We start from the raw sequence: 17,013 nt of genomic DNA on the forward strand, positions 1-17,013 counted from the left end.
TGAACCCACTCCAAAAGTTTGGACTGGACGATACTGATTACAAGAAGCTAGGTTCCCCAAAGTATAGCCTCTCAAGAGATGTTCATTTCCAGAACCGATGCAGTTTGAGAGATATGTCCCAGTGTGTCTTGTTGGTACTTCTTCCTTTCCTGCATCAGCTCTGGTTCCTTCCTTAGAGATGTTGTTCAAAGTTCCTTCACCCACTTCTGAGATGCCCGGGGGCCTTCACCATAGACCCTTCTAATTCTTTGTCTGCCAATAGGCTTGAAATTAATCTTTCCCAAATGCCTATCCTTATATGCATGGGTTGGCTCAAAGGGCAGTTTGGTCCTCCATGCATTTTCTTTTGGTTGTTCCTGACAAAACCCAGTGTGTCAAGGCCTGGCCAGCGTACCCTAGCCAATGAGCTTACCTCCTGGTTCAGGCTCCAGGGGAAAGCCCTGGTTTCCGTATTGCAGGGGAGATGCTTGAGCTTCTGCTTGGCCAATTTATCAAGTCCTACACATGGGTCACTTTTCCCTTGGAGATCCATAAGTGGCAAAGATGAGGGGAAGACAAATCCTTAGACTTTATTGAGGTGGCAATCTTGGGTGGGCACTTCGGATGAAAATGCCACACATCAATTTAATAATAACCCAGTACTAGCACTTATATTTGCTTATACAGAATATAACATATTCTTGTAGATTTTCCCAACTGAGGATCCCACATTCCATCAATATCTTAACTGTACCTAACATACAAAGCACATTTTGTGAAAAAATAAATAATGTCCTGTCACATCACCCGCCGTTGTCTCTCTGGGAAATCCTATACTCAACCTTCAACCGAATAACATCAGCAGACCCTGTAGGAATGAACAGACAAGTCCAGACGTCAGCCGTTACCCACTAGCTGCCACTCTCAGGTGTATGAACAGCAGGAAATTTAAGCAGCCAGGTATTATAGACAGCTTTTAAAATTCCCAGTTAGATGTACATGCAGGGAAGTGTTTAGACAGTAAAGTACAAGTAAACAGCAGAGATTGATTGGAGAACATTAGCTAAAGCTTAAAGGCGCATAGCTGGGTAATGCCAGGATGACAGAATGGGAGAAAGAATGAACACAGTGTGGAATTTATGCAGACAATTGGAAGTGTGCCTGTTGAATCACGTTATGACAGTGAATTTGTGCAAATGATGAGCTTGGGCCTTTTGTCTGGAGTGGTTTAACCTTAGAAGATTAGGAGATACATGTTTGGTCCTGTAGCAGATATGAATTCCTTCAGTTAAACATTGTTTTGAATAATAAATCAATCTTTAGCAAGCAGGTTTAGCAACTTTGGAGGAAAGAGTGGGTTTGAACCTATCGCTGCTGCAATGAGGACCTTTGCCTCTGTACGTGGGGCGCCAACATGACTACTAGGCTATCTGCCACCCCAGCATTCTTGTTTTTGTACCTATGTGAGGACCAGTATTATCAGACTGTTCAAACGAGGACCATTGTGGCAAGACAGGACATTATTAATATTCTGTTGTAGTTTAATCCGGGTGTTACTTTTAGGTTCAGGGACTTGGAACAAAGGTGCTTACAAGACTAGAAGTACAGTGGTCTGTACACATGATGGTTGTGAGTTCTTGTTGTTCTGTCCTTGTGAGGACCAGTGATTGACTGTTCAACTGAGGACCAATAAGGCATTATAAAAGTTCTGTTGTAGTTTAATTTGAGTGTTAAATTTAGGTTCAGGGACTTAAAAAAGAATGCTTACAAGACTAGAAGCACAGTAGTGTGTACACATGATGGTTGTGAGTTCTTGTTTTTCTATCTAATGTGAGGACCGGGGATTGACTGTTCAAATGAGGACCAATGTGGCAAGTGAGGATATTATTAAAGTTCTGTTGAAGTTTGAGTGTTCATTTTAGGTTCAGGGAAAATACAATGCTCACAAGTGTAGAATCATATGTTGTCATGAGACATCACATTTGTCTACCCTTCCATGAGTCCCTCACGTGTCCCGCTCCTTTTGTGTTTTTTCACCTTTTAATGATTCTTTATTGTGCGCTATATACCACAGCCTTTGTAGCGAGACTGAATGTGCTCCCTCAGGTGCGGGCTTAGCTTCTGTTTGCTCACATCATCCTTCACTTTTAGCTCTGGGTGTGGACAGTATTGAATTGAAGCGAGGATCAGTGCTTAAGTTCGTCTCCGCCCTGTTCAGGTAGAGGCTGGATCATATCCCAGAACAATGAATCCCACAGTCTAAGACCGACTGCTCTGATTGGATCCTACATGAGGAAGGATCATAGATTAAAGAGCAAATATAATGAGGGCAACATAATATTAAGATATCTAAGAAGAGGAACTTAAATCAATGAGTTGTTTTTTTTTTGTTGTTGCATAAATTTAACTAAAGCTGCTTAAAGTTCCTTTACAGGATCTTCGATTCCTTTGAGATCCTTCTTGGATTACAGAACTTGTAATGCTCCAAATCACTTGTTTGGCTTCTATTTTTAGCTCCTTCTTCTTCTTCTTCAGTTTCTTTGCCAGACTTTCAATTTAGCCACTCTCTCTATTAAGCCCCAGTCCACTACCTCCTTTTCAATCCCCTCTGTTTCCCCCTTCCTCGCTCCCTCCATTCGCCCAAATTTCACTGTTTCCCTGCTCACTTTCTCCCTCTCTTGCCCTCCTTCTGTCAGTGTGATTAGAGGAGTCGAGGAGATCAGAGGGAAGAAAGCAGGACCAGCGCAACTGACCTTTCCCCTCCTTCTCTCTCCCTCTGCTCTCTGCCAAGTTTGCTTTCTTCTCGTTTTTCTTTTCCTTATTCACCACGTTTTTTTTACATCATTTCTTTTATCATAACAAATTAGCCAATAAGTCATTTGATGCAACATGTGTTACAAAGTGCATGTCACTGATCTTTCTCAGAGACGATGTAAGACTCCCACACTGCAGATAATTTCTTTCACATTTGACCATGAAAATGAACTAGAGTTTGTCCGACAGGTGACTTCTTCTACCCAATCGAAAAGGTTGGATATCGGCTGATACTCATGTTCAGCCAACGTATCAGTTCATTCCTAATCTAAATAGAGATTAAAAGAAAGAATAATATATCAGTTCTAGGGTTGTTCAGTTATTGTCCTCTTCTTGTTGACACTCTTAAACCGAACATTTCTCAGATGCCTTCACATGGGATACACAGCAGTCTTTCCCAGACTCTTATTATGAAAGACTGAGACCCAGACTAGACCAGCAGATGACTACTTACAGGGGTCCTGACGGGTCCTTGACCTCGATTATTGTGGATATGAACACTCTCAGACTGCGGTCTTATGAACTAATACACCCCGCACACTCTCACCTCACCCACCCCCCTGTCCTCTGAACCTCCATCACACCCCAGTCAACACCCTTTTGTCCCTCCTTCCCTCCTGTCCCCGTCTCTCCACCCCGCCAGCACCCTTTCATCCACTAATCACATTGAAATGCCAGCCTTGACCTTTGAGTTTGACCCCCGAGAGACCCCATTAACCGTGGACTCGTATGAGACATGTGCTCCTGAATTCACAAGATTGCAAATGTTTGGTTCACACACAGTATTAGACGCACAAAAACACACATATACATGGAAGGCAAACACAATATATGCTCACTGCTCAATATGTGCTCCATCACCTCCCACCACACAGCTCCATAGGTGTATTATGGAGCCTCACATATGTGAGCTTATGCCACTCATATGTCAGCTTATAAAAGTTCTCTTTGTGTGGCTTTTAAACTCTAAAAGCACTGCGTGATGTTTGGAAGATATCTCAGGAATGCCACCTTGAACACACAAAGGTTAATCTGTAGCGGACTTGGAGTTTATGAACTTCAAAATGTTGCATGGACATACTGAGATGAAGGGATATATGGGGGGAAAATCTGGCAAAAATGTAAAAAACATGGAGATTTGAGATTACGGAAATGCCTAGACTATAAAATACGGCAAAGCTTGGGTGTCTTGCAGGAAGGCAATCTACACAACAATGCAACTAGATTCCTGAGATTATTTCCCATGGTGCACTGGGTGGAGATTAGCAAAACGGAAGTCTAACACTGGAGCAGATAGAGGAAAAACAAACACAGACCAAGCTGTTGATGGCTGCTCCTTTATCTAGATGTGTGTGTTATACAAAGGTATTCCTTTTTGTCAACATGGTGTCTGATTTGGACACTGCAAATTGCTGGCATTGATTTTTTATTTTTTTTTAAATGCCCCCATGTTGATTCTTCCAGAGAATCGTTTTTTAATCTTCTTCTCTTTTTTTTTTATTCCTGCAGGGTACAAATGACGGGCCATGTGGAGGACTGGACTGCAGCGGCGGATGCAAGTGCAACCCGGAGAAAGGCAGCAGGGTGAGTCGACCTGAAAGTCTTTCTTTGTGATGCTGTCCCATAAAATCCATCTCTAGCCGTCCCAAAAGAGCCAACAGCATCAGCACATCACAGGAGGAGTTTTCTTCATCAGTTATCTCTTTATGGATTAGGGAACATTACCTGATATTTAGAACAAAAAAAGAGAGGTATTACCTGGAGAGTCTGCCCATAAGGGGGGATAAAGGAGAAAGCTCACATGAAGGTTTGGGACAACATGATCCATCCTTATTGTAAGCAACAATTACACCTAAATTAGCTCTTAAAGCAACAAAAACAAACATTTTATGTCTTGTTGCTCCCGCTAATTGTAGCCTGTTTCAAAATGTACCTACTAAAAAAATCACATCAGCTCATACAGCAACAGTACGGCAGCTTTCAGTAGCAGCTCATGCTTCCTTTTGCGGCGGACTTTGGCGTAACATCCGGCGTTTCCATGGCAACGATAAATGTCCCGTCTGTCATGGGGGTCGCCTCGACAAGACTCGTCCCGTTACAACGATAAAATGCCGTATTTCTCTGGCTTTGATAACTGTTTGAAACATTTGAGGTAATGCAAGTACTCTATGAAAAAATAACATTTTTGTTAATGATTTAGATATTTTAATCTAAACATTTCTACATATTGTACCTTTAAGAAGAAGACGTAAAAAATAGTCATTCAAGCTTAAAAATGGATTAACTTTTCTCTTCTTTTTTTTTAAGTTTTATTTTCGGGCTTTTTGTGCCTTTAATGGAGAGACAGGACAGTGGATAGAGTCGGAGATCAGGGAGGGACCCAAAAAAATGGATTCACATTTTAAGGAGTAATTAGAGCAGATAACTTGTTGTGTCCTGTGCTGGTTAAGCTGTGATAATGAAAACAAAGTTAATGTTATCTGGCGCCAACACGAGCCTCAAATCGCTGTTCAGTTGTGAGAATTGTTTGAAGTTCACTTGAGGTTTCAGCTTTGCAAAATTTAAATATCGTCAAACACGTCGACTAGCTTCGCTTCATTCAGTCGCTACATGACGACCTCGGGGCTCTATTTAAAAATTGTTTTAATATCTCCTCTTATCTGACACACATTAACACAGGCAGATGTTGTGAGTATGTGACGTGGATCACAGTGGGAGCTGTGTCTGGGTTTGTGTTCTACATGTTTCAACAGTCCTTATCTGTAGAGTTTTTATGGTTTCTGTAGGCGATCAAATCAGACGCCCACGAAAACACAAACAGACTCGAGGCGGGGGAGCTCATTTTCTCGTCATTACTGCCACAAAGTTAGTCTAGTGTTTGCATAGAAATCCAAACGAGTGTTGACAGATTGTCGGGAGGATTTAAGGACCCCCACGTTTCTCTGAATCTTCAAAAACTTGATGTAATCATTTCAGTGTCTACAGATTCCTCCACCTGTCAGCTGTGTTCCAAGCTCACATGGCGGGGTCTACTTTCTGATTTATGGCGAGCAGAGACAGTTGTGAGGAGGTTGGTTTTTTTTAGATGTCCCTGTAAAACTGCTGGCTTCATATTAAAATTCCTGTAAATTAACAAGCCTGTTTAAATGCTCTGGCAGCGTCAGGTCAGAGGGCGGAGGCTGTAAAGAAGTGGGACGCTTTCTTTTTTACTTTATGAAGACGCAGGAAGTTGTTTTTTTAAGTCAGAGGTTCTCTAACACACAAAGAAAGAAGAAAATCATTTCTAAATGTCGGCTTACCGGTACATTTTTTAAATGGCATTAAATAGATGCTATTTTGTCCCTTTTAGCGCACCGTAGTTAAGCAATTGCAGTGTCTTACCATATACATTACATATCTATATACACATAGATATATAGGCTTTTTATGCTTTTATGTAGAGACAGGACAGTGGATAAAATCAGAAATCCTGAGAGAGAGAGAGGGGGATATCATACGGGAAAGGAGCCACATGTCGGAATCGAACCCAGACCGTACGCTTGGAGGACTCCAGCCTCTGTTCATTGGGCGCTCACACTAACCATTCAGCTACCACCGCCCCTAAACATATAATTTCCTTTAATTCAAACCAAAAATTGCATATTTTCTGATAATATTTCAAAAATGTGTGTGTGTCAGTGTGTGTGTCAGCGTGTGTGATTGTGTGTCAGACTAACTGTAAGCTCGGTCTGTCCGCCTGTATCTAAACAACAATTACTGTCTGACACAGAAGCCTACACTTTACTACCCCCCTGCTGTTAACCTGTTCAGGTAAATGACACGGCTCAGGTTAAACGCAGCTCTCCATGCACAGTGTCTCTCCGCTCAGCGTAAATGACACACACACAGGCCGCATTAGCTGCTTTATGTTATTGTTGGCGGACGTTTTCCAGCGCTAAGGTGCTTATTTGTGTCTTTTCAGTTTTACTTTTTGTACGCACAGGTCCGAGAGGCGAGGAGGGCGTGTTCTCCATCAGAGCTCTTTAACAGGTGGAGAGGAGTTACAGCCAGTGTTTGTGTTGCATCCTCAGAAACAACCACTAGGTGTCAGAGTTACATACTGCTCCTTTAAATATTGATGAAAGTTACATTTATTCCAGAAAACACACGGCCACACCAAACAAATTGATTTCCTAAAAAAAAAATCACGTTTCTTTTGACCAATTTTTCTTCTTTTTTTTGTTAAATTGGGCGATTTTCCCCTCTGAGTCTCCTCGCTAAACATGTCAGGTTTTTTTTATGGGAATATGTATCAGTCTATGTTGGATTTGTGAGAGATGTAGTAAGGATTCAAGGCCATAAAGGTAGGGACCTTGTCGATAACCAGTGGGTCTATATCAAGAGGCGTGACAATAGCGAACATGGGAAATCTGAAATGAAATTTGATAATTGTAATCATATTTGAAAGTGAGTCAAAGCTCATTAATCTTGCCTCAGCAGTTGTGTTACCTCATGAATTGCTGTAACTTGTGATTTGTAGTTATTAAAGCATCACTTCATCTTGGCTTCTCCTCGAGGAACCAGGATGGAAAGTGACCTCACATGACACATTCCTTAATGAGCTTATGTTCACCTGCAATTGACTCTTCATACGTTTGGTTTATTTTGGATCCGAATCAGTGGCTTGTCTCACTTTCTTCCATATGACTCAGGAGGATGTTCACCGGCCAATAAAATGACGTTTGTTATGTAATGCAGGAGCTGTACCTGCAGGAAAGTTTGGCACCTCTAACTTAAAAAAAAAAAAAAATCTAGCGTCAGGTTATGAAGAGAGCAATGAAACAGGGCCGAGGTCCCGACAGAGTTAGAGAGACTGGCTGATTTTGTTGACGCCTGAGGGGGTGAAAAGTTTTGTTGATTTGCAGCCGCCCGTCAGAGCACACTGTCATCCATGAGCGACAGGACAGGGTTTATCAAAAGTTCATCAGGGATACGGATACGGACCGGTTCATGGAGGTATAAGAACTGTTGCTGTGCAGATATTTGTTTTGAAGAGAAGTCAAGGAAGAAGCAGGTGAAGGTTAAACTGTACTGAAGAGAATGCAAAAGATCACAGACTTTCAAGGTGCATCAATTCAGGTCTACTGAGGACGTTTTTAAGGAAAAGCCAAATGAAGAGCATACAACAGCACATTGCTGCCAGGGTAGGGCTGCTCTCTAGTGCTTTGAGGCCAAAGGCAAAATCATTGACAAAGTTTCCCGACAATTGTTATCATGTAAACCCTGAAAAGTTGTTCTTATTAGCTTTCTTTAGGTAGAAAACAAGATAAATACCAATCTGTACATTTGTAGCTGTAGCCAGCAGCTGATTTGTGTAGCTTAGCATAAAGACTTGAAAATGGTGGAAAGATAAATACCACTCTTAAATCTGTGCATTCGATTTTGTCGCTGTAGCTAGCAGCTGATGTGTGTAGCTTAGCATAAAGACTTGAAAATGGCGGAAAGAGCTAGCATGTCTCTGTCCGCAAGTTACAGAAGCTTAGTTATTGACTATTTGTAAAATCTGTACGACAAAATAGAGATAAACATCCAGAAGAAGTTGTGGCTTTTATGTGGGGTTATGTGTTTCTTGACTTCCCGCTGTTTCCTTGCCTTATGCTAAGCTAAGCTAACCAGATGCTAACTCTCGCGTTGCATTTATCGTACATACATGAGAGTGGTATCGATCTGATCGTCTGACTCTCGGCAACAAGGCCAATACAGCAAAAGTATTTCACAACATATTGAACTTATCTTTTAAGGGGCCTACAAACAACAACAAGAAACCAGTTAGCATTCATATTTCTCGTTCCGATCGACCCTGGAAACCAAAGTAAGTCTTGAACCTTTTCAAACAAAGAGTTGTTGTTTTATTGTAATGATCTGATGATGTAATTCCCGACATAGCTTTTCTACCCTGGTGTTTCACTCATATCTACCAACATGCATGCCAATAACTCTGGAGGGAGTAGCTGGCACAAGAACGTTATTATTAGCGGTAGAGAAAAGGGCAAGGCATGCTGGGACATAGCGATATGAAGAGAAGATGTTTTCCTACGGGCATAGAGACAAACATCCGGTTATAATTGGTGGAACAAACACACCTCTTTGTTTTCAAGATTGTATCAGGTTAAAAAAAAAAATAGATTGACATGTCTCGTAAATCCATTGGTAATGCCTGAGTAAGACCCTGCTCCTTGGGGGCGCAAATACCCCAAACTCAATCACAGCAAAGACTCAATCCAGACGGCGTGTGTTGGTTTTAGGTGGTTTTCATTATCATTAGCCAAAGGGCTTTGGTTTCACTTTAACTTAGAGCCCTGAGACTTTGGGAAAACACAGAACCCAAGTGTTTCAAAAGTGTGTGTGTGTGTGTAAGGTTGGACTCTCCTGGCTTTAATATCTGTGTCATGTTGGATTCATTAGGTCCAAAAACATCCGCTCCCATTGGGTAAAGCCCCAGGGGTCAGAGGGCACTGTTAGGGATGACAGGAGGGCTTACATGTGTGTGTTTGAGCTTTCTGAGACAGCAGCAGGGTCAGGAAGGATGTGCTTTATTTAATTTAGCCAGACCTCCATCTGTGTCAATCAGAAACAGACACAGAGAAAGAGAGAGAGCGAGAGAGAGAGCGAGAGAGAGAGAGAGAGAGAGCGAGAGAGAGAGCGAGAGAGAGAGAGAGAGAGAGAGAGAGAGAGAGCTAGAGGGAGAGAGGGAGAGAGAGAGAGAGAGAGAGAGGACTTCCTAATGCTGTGAAGCTGCCAGTAGAGTCGCCTCATTGTTTTCTGTCATGTTGGATTTAATACTTTATTTTTGCAACGATGACGTCTTCAGCCCGCAGATTAAGTTTATTAGAGAGCGGTTTACGCTAAAGTACAACTCAAATTGAGGAAGTCCTGGCGGATGCATGATCTCATCTGTGGCCTGGTGTCAATGTAGTGTCACTGTTTTAGTTTGTGGAGAGTACTTCAAATGATTTGTAGTCCACAGCTAAGCTAGTTGCCTGCTAATAACGAATGATCTCCCGCACTCTGCTGTATGCTTTGTGTTTCCGCGGTTACCACACACCTGTTGTCTTCTACACAGATTTGTGTCTGATTTATCATCCAACGGGTGAAATCAGAGTGTCTTTTAACTTTCATTTTTAACTTTAAAGAAACGATCAGTTCAGATATCAATTATTCGAACGAAGGAAACAGAAAGCATCAAACGACAGAGGGAGGGAAGGAGAGACACACACTCGGACAACAAAGAAGAGCAGGAACAAAGGGTGAATAGAGAGGAGGAGGAGGAGAGAGAGTGCAGCAGCGGCTTCCCCTTTTAAAACACGATGAGGGTAAAGTGATAGTGGATGAGTGTCTCGGGTGGGATGGGGAGATAAGAAAACGAGGGATGTATCCCCTCGGCGGGGCCTCTCGATGAAAGACTGCGTCTCTCCGTCTCTGAATTCCTTAATTTTTAATCCTGAAGCAGGTAGAGAGAGAGAGAGAGAGAGAGAGAGAGAGAGGGGTTGGCAGAATGCCTTTTAGGTCAAAACTAGAAGGAAAAGATGCGACACATTAACAGAAATCGTCATGTTTAATATAAAAGAAGCAAAGGATAAAACATGAGTGGTAATGGGGAAGGGTTGTGAGGAAAGAAAGAAGCCACAATATCTAGCTTGCCTCTCTCTCTTTAGGGACTGTTAGATGTATTCAAAAACACAGAAAAGGCAGGTATGTTAGGACTGTGTCAGAAGCCACAAGTTTGGCATTTCGGATCTCATAATATTGGGGTTTTTTTTGTACCAAATGTGACCTTATTTTAACAAGAAGCTGAAGCTGTACAGGAGAGCAGGGTTAGCAAACCACAAAGTGTCAAAGTAATCCCAAAGGCTAAGTCATTAGCTGGCTAGTTAGCTAGCTCACCGCAGCGTTTTGCACAATATCTAATTCTTTTTGTGATGGCAGCTGACTGGAGTTGTGTATTTACATGACTAATAAAGAGAAGGCGCGTTAAATGTAGCGTGTTAGCTGCTAGCCTGCGTCCAGCACATTGAAGAGAGGTGAGTGATGGTAACCAAAATAAAACAGGCTTAACTTCAGTTCGAATAGCCTGCTGTCCAATTAATACATCCTGCAGCCAATCACAACCTGCCATGAATAAAATCAATGTATGTGAAATAGTTAACAAGCTAACACGCTACAAGGACAGCTATACCTGCTCATTAAAGCTAACATCGAAAAAGCACAAATGTATTTGATTGCATGTTAGTACAATAAATCACGCAGCAAAAACCTTCTTGAGATCTCCTAAAAAGACAGCGACGATACTTGCAGCACAGAACTAAATCTCAGTGACGTCAGCATACGCTTAAATACGCGTTAATCGAATTCAAACGCGGTGTTTTGAACAGTTGTCTTGATTACTTGAAAACTTTTTTTTTTGTACCAGGCTGTAAACTTGTTATATTCTTCTGCAAAGTTCAGAATTTTAAAATGGGGCCCTAATGGGGATTGACTCACTTTTGGAGCCGGCCTCAAGTGGCCATTTGAGGAACTACACGTCCGATAGTTTGATGAAGGAGGACGAGATTAAAAAAAATAAAAAAAACGTCTCTTAATTCCAAAAGCAGAGAAGAAAGACACAACATGCCGACGGTACGGAGGCTCATAATCAGATGGAGGACCCTGTATGTTTAGTCGAACTCACGCACACAGAGACTCTCGCTTCTATAGGCTTCGATTGCACACGCGATAATGACAGCCGGCAGCAGAACGACCCCGAGACAAGCATGGGCGACGTCTTTGATCTTCTGTCTGTTGTTATCTTTCAATATATCTACAACCTCTCTCTCTCTCTCTCTCTTTCTCTCTCTCTCTTTTTTTACATGTGTAGATACCTTTATGCCTGTGTGCATCTGACATGTATGATGTATCTACAGGAAGGTCTTATCAGCAGAACATCCCTTCATACACACACACACACACACACACACACACACACACACACACACACACACACACACACACACACACACACACACACACACACACACACACACACACACACACACTCACACACACACACTGACACACACACCGACACACACTCCTGGGCCCCTGCATGGCATTTTATCAGGTGGAGGGCCTCCTTTTGAGGGCTGGAGTCTAAATATGGTGGTGGTCTTTGTTTAGGTTTCATCTTTACGGACACACTCACACACTCACACACTCACACACTCACACACTCACACACTCACACACACACACATACACACACACACAGACATTTAAGATGGCGGTACAGCAGGCGTTTTGCCTTCCTTTTGTCCTGAGTGTCTCAACAAACAAAAAACGCTCTCCCTGTCTTTCAATCGGCGCTGAAAAAAGAGGACAGATTTTTACGTGGCTTTGAACTTCTCTGTCAAACACACACACAAGCAGAACAGCACAGAGAGAGAGACGAACACACACACACACACACACACACACACAATACACACACCTGACACTCAAAGCCAGCTCATCCACTCACCAGAGTCTGAGTTTGGTCTAAGAAACGTCAAAGGTCACCGCGAAACAAAAGGGAAGGCTGGTCGAGAAGGTCAGGGGCGACAGGATCACAGACTCCAAGATAGACAGACGAGGTGTGTGTGTGTGTGTGTGTGTGTGTGTGTGTGTGTGTGTGTGTGTGTGTGTGTGTGTGTGTGTTTAGTTTAGTCTTCACACTTACCTTTCCTTTATTAAACCCTTTTTTTCCATCTCTCTATTCTCAACAATCCAATTTTCTTTCACCTGCTTGTCTCACTGACTCCTAAAACTTTATTTCACAGTCACATAAAATATAAAAGAATGAGTTAAATTTAAAAACACAAAAATTGAAAACGGAAGACAGGAGGAAGAAGAGTGACCAGAATAATGTATATGAAACAGAGAGTAGAAGAAGAAAACCCCAAGTTAAAGGTCTGAATCTGAGACCTGTGGCTGCGTCTTCTCCGTTTGCAGTGCGCTCTACTGCCCTCACATGGCTCCTTTAAGAACTGCAACAACCCAGACATAGAGCAAGACTTACTAAGGACTGTGTTATCATTCTAATAAAACTTCTAACATCAAGATTGACTTCATATCATCAGGGAGACTGTAATAAAAAACAAAAAATTAAAAGATAACTCAGTTGTAACAGAGTTGTAAACCTGCTGCTACACGGATCATAATCAGATGTTAAATAAACTGTGTACCCAAATGTGACATCGTTAACAGATGCAATTAGAAGTCATTTGATCTTTGTTTTGTAAGACAGCCCATCTCCGCAAACCTGCAGCACCACTTCTTCTCCTTCTATTAATCTGGTAACTATTTTACAAAATAAAAGCATATGTGGCCTTTAACTGAGAGAGCTGCCGATTTCTGTTGAAACTTGCCTTGAAGTGGGATGGGCTTTTATTCAAAGTTTTACGGTAAATAAAGTAATTCAAATTTTAATTCAAGTCCAAATGTTGTGATGTAGTGTTTGAGTCCCAATAAGTCACACTTTGTCGTCTAATGGTCATTATAGTTTTATCTCGACGCTTAACGACACAAAGAGACACAGAGAGGAGGAATCAAAACGTCAGGGTGATGTAACGTCTGACACACACACGCATGCACATGCACACGCACACACACACTTCTACAACGTGCAGGAATGTACCAAACCGGTTATTACTGATTTTATAGCCTCTTGTGATTTGATGATGCTATTTATTTATGACATTTCCACTTACACGCACGCACACACACAAATCAAATAATCAAACGGTTAATTTATGGCATTTTGTTTTTCTCTTTCGGCAGAACCGTTCTGCTCTTCTTCTTGTTCCCGCAGCTTCAACTCAATAACTGGCGGTTAAACATGTCGACTCTCATCGCCTTTAGAGACGATAAAAAAGAATAATTCAGGATGTGCTGGTACTTTTGTGTGAATGTCTTCAGGCTTTATCTCTATGCAAAGTCAGAAGAAAAAAAAAAGGCGCCTGACGTCTGTGACGCATTGGGATGTATTGGTTCGATTCCCAACCTGTGATCTTTGGTCCATGCCATCAACACTCTCTCCTCCCCCACAGTTCCTGTCTCTTATCAGCTGTAGTTCTGATGAGGGCAAAAGGCAAACATATTTTGAGAATAAAACATAACGATGCGATATTCATATCTCTCAGATAGTCAGATTTACACAATGTCACTTGTGCTGCTTGGGATCGAGAACTTTTCAGGAACTTCTCCTGCAGATTGGGTCAGTGTCAGATCATATCAGAAGGAGCAGGAATATCTCTGCGTTCTTGTTTTGAATGAACACCAGACACACAGAGAGAAAGAGTGAGAGCAGATAAGTGGAGGAGAAAAGTCCCACGCTGCACACACTGATACAGAAAGTATGCACACCAGCACAGCGCACCCACAGGATTCTCAGTCCTTACCTAAAAGAAACACAGCTGGATGGAGCCAGCCTCGGCATCTTCTGCCGCGTCGCACGTTATAAACAATTAAAGCAGACAGAAAACATGGAGGTTTTTGCTAACCGCATGGTTGAACATTCCTGCTGAATCACATTTGAAGGATGTCTGTGTTGTCTTTCTTTGTCGTTTTCCACATTCTAGTTTGGCTCTGATTTGTCTGTGAAAGGCGCTTCAGCGGCTTTCTACGGTCTATTTTAGGGCTTTTATTTTTTATTATGCTTTTATTTTGATAGGACAGTGGATAGAGCCGGAAATCAGTGGAAAGGGACTATGGTCTCTGTACATGGGGGCGTCTGCACTCACCACTAGGCCACCTGCGCCCCCACAGATGCGTTTTTGATGGACGATGCCGACTCAGAGATGAATGAAAAATAGTTTAGAGCATCATCAAAGTTCTCGGACTCCAAATCAATTAATTTTATTTGGTTATTTATGATATGATATGATGCCTTCATTCCTCAATGTTTTCACTACAATTTTTTAAAATGTGATTAACCACGACTATCTGTTGGAATTTAGCGATTAATCCTGATTAAAAAATTTAATTGTTTGGCAGCCATTGTTAGAATTAAGCTAGGACAGACTTTCCCAACCTTGGGGTCTCCATGTGGGCTCACATGGAATTCAAACGGGGTCGTCTGGAATTTGTATTTACCAATCGATCAATATTAAATACATATTGAAATATATTGAACACAGGCTACTGTTGGCCATAGCCAATGTCAAAACAAGAAACTTGTTGAGTCTCTGTCGGTCTGTCATCCATTGAAGTGGGGTCATGAGCCAGAAAAGGTTGGGAACCTCTGAGCTAGGGTAAAAGCAGGTTCATGCCTCTTTTGGGGTATTCTTGAATTGCTTCCATCTTCATTGTTCCTTGGAAATACTGATTGGTAGGATTTATCTTTTATGTTTGGTTCCCCCAAGAAAGAACCATTTTTATCCATAAAGAAACGTATAATTGACCAACAATGACCCCAGTAATCCCTCTTGGGACCACACAACTGGTAATTAAGCAAGACCCAGTATCCATGCATTGGGTTTCCAAAGGTTAAAACATGCCAATAACACTGCTGTTAGCACTTAAAGGTTATTGTCACCTGAGGCTTCTTTTCACCTTGGCCCTAACGACTCCATTAAAGTCAAGTTTTTAAAGACTTGAGAGGTAAAGAAGCAGCCTCAGTTTGAACGTTTTACACTTTTGTTGAAGTGAAAAACCTTCTTTGGTCCACTTTCATCGCTCGTATTGTAACGTATTTAATCTACGACAACAACCAAACCAATAGGTTTATAGCATACTCGCACATTGTCTTTCCTCCTCACACTGTAGCTTACTTTTCTGTCTGACAGCTGAGAAAACAGGTCAAGTTTATGACGTCATCACCGTGGGACAGTGGGGGCCTGCTGACCGCCAAGTGGGTTTTTATTGGAGGGGAAAGCACCTGGTGATAAGAGGGAACAGGTTGTTTGTTTTAATGGCGGCCATCAGCACAAACAGATGAGTCAGAGGAGCAGAGGAGGCTGGGAATCAGACCGAGGCAGAGAAAACAAGACGAACCCAACATGTGAATGGAATGATGGTGTCTCCTCCAACTGATTAACATGATCTTGGTCTCGAGACCACCTTTTGTAGGTCTTGTCTCGGAATCGAAAGCATTTTTACTCAGTCTCAGATAGGGTGGACTCCAGATTTAAAATCAAGTCAGGTCACGACCACCACTGGTAGGCTATTTTTACCACATCATTACTGGGGTTAAAATGAAAACACCTCACCTAAAACAACAAATGACTTTAATCCATTCCTAAATTTGATTTTTATCCCCCAGTTACCGCCCAAACCTTCCCGGTGTTATGGTCATTTTTTTGATGATTTTTCATTTTTTTTTTATATTTATGGTCTTGGTCTCGCCCTCCCTAAATTTCTTGATCTCGCGTCAGTCTCGATCCCTAAATGTCTTGGTCTTGTCTCAGTCTCGATCCCTAAAGGTCTTGGTCTTGTCTCAGTCTTGATCCCTAAAGGTCTTGGTCTTGTCTTGGTCTTGATCCCTAAACGTCTTGGTCTTGTCTCAGTCTTGATCCCTAGATGTCTTGGCCTTGACTCTGTCTCGATCCCTAAATGTCTTGGTCTTGTCTTGGTCTTGATCCCTAAATGTCTTGGTCTTGCCTTGGTCTCGATCCCTAACTGTCTTGGTCTTGTCTCTAAATGTCTTGGTCTAGTCTCGGTCTTGATCCCTAAATGTCTTGGTCTTGTCTCAGTCTTGATCCCTAAAGGTCTTGGTCTTGCCTTGGTCTCGATCCCTAACTGTCTTGGTCTTGTCTCAGTCTTGATCCCTAAATGTCTTGGTCTTGTCTTGGTCTCTATCCCTAAATGTCTTGGTCTTGTCTCTAAATGTCTTGGTCTAGTCTCGGTCTTGATCCCTAAATGTCTTGGTCTTGTCTCAGTCTTGATCCCTAAAGGTCTTGGTCTTGTCTTGGTCTTGATCCCTAAATGTCTTGGTCTTGCCTTGGTCTCGATCCCTAACTGTCTTGGTCTTGTCTCAGTCTTGAACCCTAGATGTCTTGGCCTTGACTCTGTCTCGATCCCTAAATGTCATGGTCTTGTCTCAGTCTTGATCCCTAAAAGTCTTGGTCATGTCTCGGTCTGGAAGTACTCTGGTCTTGGGAATGTCTTGGGGAAAAAGAAAGTACTTTTTTCCATAATAGTCTTTGATGTTAATGACCTGGGTATGTTGTT

General features: G+C 42.1%; 1 protein-coding gene across 3 annotated transcripts in view; it reads left to right on the top strand.

Annotated features, from left to right (window-relative positions):
* col4a6 (collagen, type IV, alpha 6) overlaps nt 1-17,013 on the top strand; it is a 115,337-nt gene that overhangs the window by 60,903 nt on the left and 37,421 nt on the right. For all 3 annotated transcript variants that reach the window (XM_061031157.1, XM_061031158.1, XM_061031159.1), the window contains exon 4: nt 4,303-4,377. In XM_061031157.1, coding sequence (XP_060887140.1) covers nt 4,303-4,377 — 75 coding nt within the window. The remainder of the gene's footprint in view (nt 1-4,302; nt 4,378-17,013) is intronic.

Source organism: Labrus mixtus, chromosome 23 (genome assembly GCF_963584025.1).
Source record: "Labrus mixtus chromosome 23, fLabMix1.1, whole genome shotgun sequence".
Taxonomy (NCBI): Eukaryota; Metazoa; Chordata; class Actinopteri; order Labriformes; family Labridae; genus Labrus; species Labrus mixtus.